This window comes from Pocillopora damicornis, chromosome 11 (genome assembly GCF_964200805.1).
Source record: "Pocillopora damicornis chromosome 11, jaPocDami1.2, whole genome shotgun sequence".
In the NCBI taxonomy this organism is placed as follows: Eukaryota; Metazoa; Cnidaria; class Anthozoa; order Scleractinia; family Pocilloporidae; genus Pocillopora; species Pocillopora damicornis.
In genome coordinates, this window is record NC_142680.1 from 17,950,816 (window position 1) to 17,961,768 (window position 10,953).

Consider the following 10,953-nt stretch of genomic DNA (forward strand, 5'->3'; position numbering starts at 1 on the left):
AACTTGGTCGGAAAGAATATGTGTAAGTTTAAATTCGAACCAGCGCGCAGCAAGAGTTGGATTCGAAATCTCACGTACTCAGCAACGTAATTTCAGAGCAGCATTTTTAGTTAATTACATCAATTTTAAAGTTGCACAATTTCCAAGATGTTTGTACAGTTGCAATATTTCCTTTTTTTCTTGCGGCCGGTTTAAAAAAATGGAACCCAAGGAAGATGCAATTTGAACCCCCCAAATAAAAACATTCCCATTAGGAATATATCGCACTGCAAAGGGAGAATCAGAAGGCAAGGATCATTATTGATTTCAAAATATGAAGTGTATTGATAAAGAGGAACGCCGTAGAAAAATTGGACTATGGTTTCGAACTTCAGAGCACTGTGTTAATCTCTAGTACGTCAATGTTTCCCTTGCCCACCGACGAAGCCGAGCTAGCGTCACTCGCACTTTCCCGCGGGCGACGAAACAAATGCCGAAGCGCTAAAAATAATGACCTGCTCACCTCACTAAACTAAGTAAATTAACTCTAGATGCTGATTGGTACTAAAAAAAAAAGTTAGGAAAGATTGAAAGAAGGGCCGTTGGGAAAGAAACATACCTGAAAGTTGATTTTTCAGCAATTCAACTCTGGGCGGAAAAAGTAAACATGTCGTTACAGAAATTGAAGTTTTACAATGATATTTGAGCTTCTGATAGCCTTTATTTAACATCAGGATAGAAACAGAAGGAAGGAAAAGCTTTATTTATTGCTGCAACGGCATAATACTCGTAGGAACTGCTTGTTATCTTATGAAAAATCGATTTCTTTCAAACTTTGAAATCTACCTTAGGAATCTACCTTAGTCTAAAAGTAATCGAATCCACGTTGGTTTTTGCACATTTCCGGTCATGGGGTTGTAAGTGTCAAACAAAAAAAATTGCGGTAAAAAAAAACTGTTAAAAAAAATTACGTGTTTTGTCCTCATAAAGGGCTGATCTAAATATGCAAATCAAAACAAAACCCTCGAACTAGAATTTTGTGAAAAGACGAGCTCGGCAACTTGTGCCATTTTTGATAGTCGGTGTTGTTAAAAACTAGCGTTTAAGCGCTGAAGCGATTTTCACTCAGAAAAAAAATATGTATTTTGCTATATTTGCAAAAACCATGGTGGATTCGATTACTGTGAGACTAATGTAGATCCCTGAGCAAAGTTTGAAAGAAATCGATTTTTCGACCCGAAACGCACTGGACTGCTTTTAGAGAGAGTGTCTTAACTGCCATTTAGGGAGGATCATAAAAACAATACAGAGCCCAATATGGGGACCGGTTGAATTTGTAGCGTCACAACCGAGATCCTTCCACACACCCCAACCCCCCTCTGTATCAATAATGCCAGGTCGCCAAGTCTCAATGAGCGCGCGCACAGTCTCGGCGACACACACTCTTACTTCTTTGAAGCAGACAGATCTTTTGCCTGGATATAAAAGGAACTTAAATAGGGAACTAATTTTAAAAATAATAACATGCGATAAAAAGAAAGAGAAAAACTACAACGCATAAAACAAACAAACATTTATCGGATGGCTGAGGATTCGGTGGTGAAGCATTAGGTGGGCGGAGTTGGAGCTACGGGAGGAAGGTGGTAGCCCAGATTTTTTTCCGTTTCACTCCTCGTAAAATTCTGTGTTTTTCTAAGGCTTTATTCTATGAAGCATACAAAAGTTAACAATTTTACCAAAAAGCAGTTAATTCTAGGGCTCCTAACAAAAGTTAATCGTTTTACCATGATGCAAAACGTATCAGCCATTTCACTTTTACAATATTCTGCTGAGTTTACACAGAGTCGCTCTGGAGTTCTACGTATGGAGGGCATTCCATTCCAGCCTGTTAAATGATGAACAAAACTACTTCAATAAATCATTAAAACTGGGCTCACTTTACATATGTAGATATATATATATATATAGTTTTACTATGTGATCAACTTTCGAGCATGCCCTAATTGGTAGTGTGACACACGAGAGGCAAGGACCGCGCCTTTTTGAGCCGGCGAACGATGTGAGTGCGCTTGCGCAAGAGAGGTTCTCGAGCAGCACTCTAATAAACCTCTTGCGTTCTCGCCTTGCCGGAAGGCTCCAACTCTAGTAGGCTTTGTTGCTTTCTCACAGGTTACAAAATGGTCATTGGTTTACTTAATTTCATTCGCAAATAGAATAAATGGACGAGAATAAAGTTTTTGATTGATTGAATTGGATCGTTAATTGCTGAAAAAAAAATCTCAATCGTTCGCGTCGAAGTTCGACCACCTTTGCTCTTAAATAACAAGCTAGTCTACTAGATCTGCCATTGTAGTGTATTTTTGCACGGTAAAACAGAAATATTCATGGCGAATTTGACTTCCAAGTCATGTAGCATTACAACAGTGAAAATGTAATTACCCTCTGGGTTTGGTTACCGCCTGTCAGAGGAGGAGAAAATCCTGCACTCGTTCCCGAAGGATCTTGACGAAGGGCTTCGATATACGAATACACCACTATGATGAAGTAGATCTTAGAAAAGAAAAAAAAAAGGAAAGGAAGCAAAGAGGTCAGACCCAGGCCACCATCAAGTTAGGAGTATACAGTTGATCGAGTCGGAGAATATACCGCTTTTCGACTAAGTGTGATGAAACCAAAATAAAGTAGTCACGACAGCAAATCAAAAAAAAGAAAAATGCCTTGAAGAGGCAGCGAGAATTCAAAGTAAAAAACAACTAGAGTGACTAAAGCGCGGGAAAACGCAGGCGACCAAGTCGTGATTGGTTTTAATTTTGCATCTGATTGGTTAGTGGCGTGAGTTTTCTCAAATCAAAGCGCGAAGTAAGACAAAATCAATGCAATCTCGAATCTCCTTCCACCCTGAAACAAAAATTGCTCTGAACATACCAACAGCAACCATTCAATGATGTAAACAATGAAAACGTCGGCAAACTGTAACATAGAAGGAAAAAGAATTCAGGTTAAATTCGTTGAAAAACTCTCTACTATTAATTAATAAAAAGGAAAGAAAAAGTTGTTTTTATTTACCCCATCCCAGATGTCAATGTAAAATATAAACACTCCAAAACTGAAAAAGAGCTTGAATATGCTCCACCCGAGCCAAGGAAACGCCAAACGCTTGTCACTCTGCGACGACAAAGAACGATGGTCAATAAACTAACAAATAATTAGATAAAAAGCCAACGCTCCGAGCTGCAACTGTCTGGGTCGAGTCAAAAAGAAAAATCGGTGATTTGAAGCGAAAACCGCAAATTTCACGATTTGTGTTTTGCGGTCATATAAACATTTTTCTCTTTTTTTTTTTTTTTTTTAGTATTGAATTAATGTGAGATAATCATTCGAATACACAACTATCAAAGCTTTTCTGGCGCGTGATTAGTCTAAACGCATCATAGGATCGTAATACTCCCCATTTTTCAAACCGTACATCAAGGACTATGAAGGCGTTTATTCATGATTGAATTCAACACGAAAGAGTGTTTACGTATTGTTACATTTTCCCGTGCGTTGAAAGTTGCAAAACATATTTTGATGATAGTAAACACAACATCCTCCGTTCAGCGCCAAAATATACTCGTACATTTGTCCTTGGAATTATCTATCCCTCGAGGCTCACAGTTTCCCTCACGGAAGAGATCATGTTTACTGACGAGTATCCGTGCATATTTTCGGCCAAATAGAGACTATCGTTCACGTAATGCATAAAAATGAGAGAAAAAACAAACAAACAAACTTACAAAAACTATTCAGCGAAGCAAAACCTTAATTAATGAAATTTTGACTTAGAAAAGCCGTTTTCATCGCATAATCTACCCGCTAGTTTTAAATTTCCAAAATAAGAATTATTGTGTACCACTCAGACAAATTTTACCATAATCTTTAATCTTCTCAAATTCTTTTTAAGTTACGTGCTTAGAATTAGTGCGTTGGACTTACTGAGCTACAGGATCCCAGAAGCAACAGGTTCACCAACAGTGAGATGACTCCGAATACCAGGGAAACATAAGTCAATATGACAATCGCTATATTTAGAGATGATCATTAAAAAAAAAAAAGTACATCAATCTATTAATCAATTAAAAAATAATCAGAAAATTAGAGAGAACCTTGTCTGGCTAGGACGGTTCGTTTTGCAGAAAAAAGGTTTAAACATTTTTAAAAAATTATTGGTGGAACTTTCATTTTTACACACGATCAGGAACCAAAGTAAAATATATGTCAGAGTCACTAAAAAAACCTACGCTATTCCACGTATAATCTCACAAATGAAAATATTTTCGTCCTAGCTAACCACGTGTTCTTTCTAACAGGTTTCTTTGGAACAAGACAGAAGTAAACTGTAATACCCAGGAGATGCTTTTTGCTGAAAGGTAAATCTTGGCTGATTTCGTCAGCGTTCCCCTCTACATACTTGTCAACTTTGATGGACTGACTGTGTTGATAAATTGAATAAGCTGATCCAATCTGAAATATAAAAAAGAAACGCAACTACAGATCAGATTTTTATATACCACCGCAAATATAGATTGCTCTCTTTTGAATTCATCAGAAAAACATGCGAAGGTTTGAATTTCAAACTAACTTGAGTCATTTGTGATGAGGAAGGAAGAGGCTATGTTACACAGTTGGACGGCAGATATTTGTGCGCCGATCAATTCGAACTCTCAATATCTCTCCCCTGCCGCCTTCCCTCTCCCCCTCCCCCCCCCTTCCTTGAATAAAAGGGAAAAATCTAGAACTGAAAATGTCATGAATGCTTAATATACGATATCACTACCGTGACTATAAGAACGTAGAATTGTCTTTATTGCGGAATATCAATAATTGACATCAGGGTCACTGTACTTGCTACGCTTGCTTTAAAGACGTGCTTGCTTCGGCGCTCAGGTTTTGCAATCAATATTCTTCAATTCAATCGATATTCCTTATGTTTTCTTTCCTTTTTTTCCCACTCACATGAGTCGTATACAAATTGAAAATTTTAGACAGATTTTCTTAATATTATATGTCTTAAGTGATAAGGATGATCAAAGACCGGCAATGTGTGTATCGCAAAGAATGTTCCAGATGATTGTTTGTGATCCCAGCTCCCTTAGGCACAAGGAAACCGAAAATAACAAGATAAAATGACATATTTAACTATTTCCATCAGTCACATAGACTTTTCTTAAGCGATTGAGAGATAAACTGGTAATGTTCACTTGAAATATGCCCCTACACATCGTTCATTGAATAACTATCATTTTAGTCACGATAGGACGTGCTGTTTGCCAACTCTTGGCTAAATTTCTTTTTCATGACGTGTAATTTTTTATCACACGTTTGTCACGTGGTGTGTGACAAAAAAAAATAGGTAAGTGAACACCAAAAGCTTCTGAAAGAATACGATATTTTTTCACGTGCGTCTTATATCGCCAATCAGCCGCTTACACTGCACTCGCCTTTCGCGCCACTCGGCCAGGTTGATGAATGAGTAGCAAAGCCTTCACCATTCTCAATCCGTGCTTGTTTTTCAGACTTTTTCTAAGATTATGACTGCTAAAACAATGAATAATTCGCACCGCTTACCGAAAGCGACGTTCAAACTTTCTAGAGGAGAAAGAAAACAAAAATACGAAGAGTAGCTTTGGTAACAGTATTTCTCGCGGCTGAGAACGAAAATCGACAACTGGAATATTTGCCACAGGCCACTTTTGGCTGTGTGCCTGAAAGATTTCTTCTGTCGCTAGGAACAAAGTCGGTAACATCTCACTCATTCTGTGCGATCACTATTAAGCTATGGAGTTAAACTCGATAAAAGAGATTCCATATCTAAGCGCGCCCATGTGTAATTCTCTATGAATACGTTTCTATAACATGTTATTTCACTGTGCAGTTTGAGGTGAACTGAAAGTGTTGCTTTCGAATCGTGCGTGATTTCATTTTTTCCGGTTTCTTTTCTTGAGATATTTTGAAAAAAAAAATTGTAACTAGTAAAACTGCGTTTGTAAATCATTCTGTGATAGAGGAACGTTTTGAATTCTCGAGCTATGAGTGCGGGGTGCAGCGAGTTGGCTTCAAAAATTCCGAAAGTCATCCAATAAGAACCCAATAGAATTTCCCTCGCTTCACTCATGAAGTTTCGTAGCTTAGTTGATGGCAGTGAATGACTAGTATTTGAGAGGTACACTTTCGAATGCTGTTGGAGCCTGAAGTTTTTCCGGCTTCTTTTCTCGGTCTGCGATTTCTTTATCAGCAGGTCACCAGAGAGGATCATTTCTTTATTTCAAAGTAGCAGTTGCAGCTGCAACATCTAATTTTACCGTGAAACAATTTCTTCTACAATGCCCGTTTTTGACCGAATGAAAGTATGAAGTTTGCAATGTCAGTTGCTCAGTCGTCCTGAAATTTCAGAAAGCGCATATGTCTCTGCGTTGACGTTGACGATATTCCACGTGGTTAATCTTTGCTCTAAGTATACTTTTCCCAGAACTTAAAGTTCGCGATTTGTACGGAACTACCATTACTAAGGTATGAAAAGCAGAAGGATATTTTAGGTGGTTATACGATTAATAACTGCTGCAACTTACCAGACCCAAGAATCCGACAATCATAACACCTGCACGGAGACTGCAGCCACAGCAACAAGTTTTCACCAAAACTGCCATCAAAGATGATTACGCGAGGTTACTTTTCTGAACGTCAAACTCAATTGAACTGATGCAAGCTTAGCTGCTGGATGCTTTTAAACTTTTTACTTTCGAAATTTTTCCCTGTTCAATGTTACTGTTGATTTCATTCCATAATTAAGTTATTTTACTTCACGCGTGTATGCAAAGTTAATGTCCTCTTCATTGATATGCTAATCGAAGTTCGACAAAGCGCTTTGTATCAAATAGCGTCTGGCGAAAGAGAAAGTTAAAAAAGAAAATTGCGATCATCATCAGTTCGTTCCGCAATACAAGCCATTGTTTTGAATGACAAAAAAGAAAGCGAAGCCTGAATTTTTCTATTATAAAAAAAAAAAAATTCCTTTTCTCACACACCAGTTTAGCCTGGTGTTACCAAAAATTGTGTAAGTCCTGGAACATTCTGTACAACAGTCTAAAACCCGAACTCATTCAGTCATGGCCTTCTTGTATAAGAACATTCTGGGACGTTCTATTTCTTATGTAATTACTCAGATTTAGAAACCGTGTTAATCTTCTTAATTTAATTCTTTTAGAGAGGTTTCTAGATTGTAATGTTAATTGCTGAACAACTTTTGAAAGCCTTTGCAAACCTCTCAAGACTCGAAAAAGTTGCACAGACAGGACTGGCACAGGGCAAACATTGCAAGTCGTCAGAAAGAAATGGATAGCGAGAGGTTATTTCGTCGTCTAGAAAAACCTTTTTTTCGCCACTGTTTTATCCGACATGGACTAAGGTCATTGTGATACGAGGAAAACGTAAGTTTTTGTTTAAGCAACCATGAAATATGTCGTACAATCTACCGATTAACTTTTCTACACGCGCAAGGTTTACCGTTAAATTGACACGCGAGATGGTCTTTAAACTAAGAAATATTAGCTAGAAATTGCCAAGAAATAACTAAGTAGAGCCTCTTCTGTTTATTTAATTGTGTTGAATGTACTCCTGGATTTTTTCTTGGCTTGGTAATACAGAAGAGCGCCAAAAAAGTTACCTCAAGGTAACAGGAGATTAAAATAGGGTGCATGGGCACTTAATGTTGTTGTAATGCATTTAAGTGATTTAACACCTAGATTGCTTTTTTTGCGATAAGGAACGAAACAGCGTTAATAATCAGCGCAAAACTGAACCCTTTCTTCTGCATGGATGCGTAGGTACAAATGGGTCGCTAAAGAACCGATGCACTGATTTGAATATATTTGCCCACAGTTTCTGCCGGGTTTTCCGTGATATTTCCTTTCTTCTCTAAAGAGTTCAATGAGAACAGCAGCAGCACAAAAACCTTTAGATTTTCCTCAAGCAAACTATCACTTGACCTAAGGATATCCTCAATTTCCATCTCCGCTGACGACTTCATTCCTTTGAGGAGGTGTACTTCAGACGTCGTAATTTGACACGTTTACAAGTATGAAAACAGGCTGTACATACACAAATACAACCGAAGAGCATTCCCGAGGGGAGGGTGTAGTGCGCATGCGGATCTTTTTCCGTTTCAATCTACAAAAAGAGTTTGAATTCCGAGGTCTACCTGTAATAATGAAGAAATGTAAAATGGTTTCCGTGTTTACATAGCCTGATGTAAACACGCGGGAGGTTAGGAGAACACGAGATAAGCGTAGGAAACCACGACGCGAAGCGGAGTGGTTCCAGCTTATCGAGTTTATCATTAGGGCTTATCGAAGAGGAACGAAAACCGTGTTTACATACGCTCATGTAAAATGGTTTTATGGCCAATCAGAGCGCGCTTACTATTTGAATTATCTTATAAATATAAATATATATATACATACATACATATATATATATATATATATATATATATATATATATATATATATATATATTTTTTTTTTTTTTTTTTTTTTTTTTTTTTTATCCCTTAGCCGCTCTCTAATTAACAGGAATCAGATTGTGACAAATTGTTCCAAACCTCAGTAAGTTAATGGCAAGGAAATTAATTGTCAGTAATTCACATTTTTCATTTTGAAGTTGTGAGAGTTTACACGTTTGTTTATTGCAATGGCGTGTGTAAATCTGATCTTTCTTTCACAAGAACCAAATTCAAATGAGGTACTTCAACTAGACACAAGGGGATTTAATGCGGCTTTTTCTCATTGAATTCCTTCGGTTTCTGTTGAGAAATTTACGGTACAAATGTCTAAATTGAACGGAATTGGAAAGACTCACCGAAAGCATCTTTGTAGAAGAACTTAAAACTTCGCCCCCTTTTACTACGAACGATATTGTTTAAGAAAATTCAGACTGAGATTAAATGAATGAAAGTTCCATCGATAAATTCAGTTGTAACCAAATACCTCACGTTTTAACTTTCCAGGCCGCTTGTTAACCAGTTTTACGACACTTTTGTTTACACAAATTCATTTCGAAACCAATATTTTTCAGTCAACGAAAGTGATTTGAGGGTGAGAAAATCGAGGACTAATTAGTTAATTATCGGCATCGGAAAAAAGTTTTCCCTCAAACTTTGCCCAATAAACTATCTTTGGTAGCAAGTGAATAAAACCACATTAGTTTCCGGAAATACGTTAAAATAAAAATTTTAGAGCTATCAAAAGTCAAAGCTGCAAAAGGCCCTTCTTTGACCTCTTGCGACATCGAAAATTTCAAAAGTTGAATAACCCGGTCCTCGTATCACACCGCATGCAGCAAAAAATATTTTGTATTTTTAAAGTGTGTGATATATAAGGTGTATAAAATGCATTTCAATTTTGATATTCGTTTATTCAGAGGCTCGTCATAATTGATTTAAAAACACTCGTTGGACAGCTTTCTGAAATTGGTCAAAAGTACTCTTTCTTTCTTGGTTGATATTGCTCAAGTCCAGACCAGACCATTAAAAACTCCGCTTGATTTCTGCTAATAAGATGTTTGGCTGCAAAATATAAAAACATCTTGCACTTATTGATTTTCGTCGCCGAGGTGACTTCGAACTTTTAGCGATATCGCTAGCATGACAGCCCATTATGCAAATTTGTTTATTGAGCAAACTCCGACCGTGTTATGTGAGTAGCTCGATAAATCTTAGATTTTAACCATTTTAAGTAGATAATATAGTAGGACAGAGCTTTATGACCACACCGATTAATACTTTGGATCAATATTTGTTTCTGGGCAACCGAGCTCAAAATAGGTGACTCGAGCTCGAAAGCATATCCGAGCTCGAGTCACAACTCGACTAGAAGGATCCTGAGCAACCGAGCTCGACATAAGTGACTCGAGCTCGAAAGCCTACCCGAGCTCGAGTCACAACCTTTGTAATCGAGCTCGAATCAAATCGAGCTCGATTTGGTAATCGCGCTCGATCAAATCGAGCTCGCGTCCGACCGAGCTGAATAATTTGTTCCCGGGCAACCGAGCTCGATATATATTTTTCTGGCAGGGGGAGGGAGGAGGGGGAAGTGCAGATCATGCTTGATATAAGACTATCAAGGGGAAGAGATAATATTAAAAACTATGGTGAAGAGAAAAATTTTTAAAAAATATTTGGTTTTTCCTGTTTCATGTTTTTTCTTAAGTTTAAAACAGCATTTGGACAGAGAACAATTAATTATTGAATGGTTTCCTCATGCAACCAGTTGGACGATTCTTTTAAACTTTGTTACTCAATCTAGATTTTAAACGCAGATTAAGAAGTCAGCACATGGAACGGTTCTTGTGGTCCTAGTCCTTAAGCTTGCAATCACCAGCTTTTTAGACATCTAGATCTAAAATTTTTACATTATACATTGAATTAAAGCTTGCAACAACCAAATTTTTAATGTTAAACTCTAACCACCAGATTTACACGTAAGATTCACATTTTTCATTTTTACAAGTTACTTAAGTGATTAACGGACGACTTAAGCAAAAATTTGAGTGAGACGAAAAAAAAAAGGGGGTTTTCTAAAGTTTTAAAGAGTCCAATCGCTAGAGTGGGTCGAGTCTTGTTCCACGGAGGAGTGACCGAGAGGCTGGTATCCAAGGAGCAGCGCATCTACACTTTATTGCAGAAGCTCAAAGACGCGACTGGTTAATAAAGTTTGGGATTAACGGACTTAAGCAAAAATTTGAGTTCGCTGCCACTATAAAAAAAATTTCGGGAAGCAGGCGAATGTAAAAATTGAAATGTTAACTATTCGGTATCAGTTTTCTTACGACACCGTTATCGAGCTCATTGTAATGCAGGAACTAGGTAAGAACGCTTTCTTACACTTGTGTATCGCCCATAAATGGGTTCTCTATTCTTTCTTATTTCGTGGCTGCTAA

At 37.6% G+C, this 10,953-nt stretch overlaps 1 protein-coding gene across 2 annotated transcripts; it reads right to left on the reverse strand.

Moving 5' to 3' along the window:
* Window positions 1–1,659: 1,659 nt before the first annotated feature.
* On the reverse strand, window positions 1,660–6,860 carry LOC113668958 (uncharacterized). 2 transcript variants are annotated; one of them, XM_089186576.1, is made up of 7 exons: window positions 6,588–6,860; window positions 4,365–4,482; window positions 3,955–4,040; window positions 3,046–3,144; window positions 2,905–2,949; window positions 2,419–2,529; window positions 1,660–1,864 (listed from the first exon to the last, which is right to left on the reverse strand). In XM_089186576.1, the coding sequence occupies exons 1-7, from the start codon at window positions 6,663–6,665 to the stop codon at window positions 1,814–1,816; spliced, it is 588 nt and encodes a 195-aa protein (XP_089042702.1). In that variant the 5' UTR covers window positions 6,666–6,860; the 3' UTR covers window positions 1,660–1,813. The 2 variants fall into 2 exon arrangements, with proteins under 2 accessions (XP_089042702.1, XP_089042703.1); XM_089186577.1 differs by lacking the exon at window positions 3,046–3,144 and having other exon boundaries at window positions 6,588–6,856.
* Between the last annotated feature and the right edge of the window lie 4,093 nt (window positions 6,861–10,953).

Excerpts from the sequence above, each read along its gene's own strand:
- LOC113668958 (XM_089186576.1), bottom strand. The coding sequence starts at position 6,665 with ATGGCAGTTTTGGTGAAAACTTGTTGCTGTGGCTGCAGTCTCCGTGCA. Across the intron at positions 4,041-4,364 it reads CAGCAAAAAGCATCTCCTGG|CGATTGTCATATTGACTTAT; the intron begins GTATTACAGTTT and ends CTCTAAATATAG. Across the intron at positions 3,145-3,954 it reads TTCTGGGATCCTGTAGCTCA|AGTGACAAGCGTTTGGCGTT; the intron begins GTAAGTCCAACG and ends TTGTCGTCGCAG.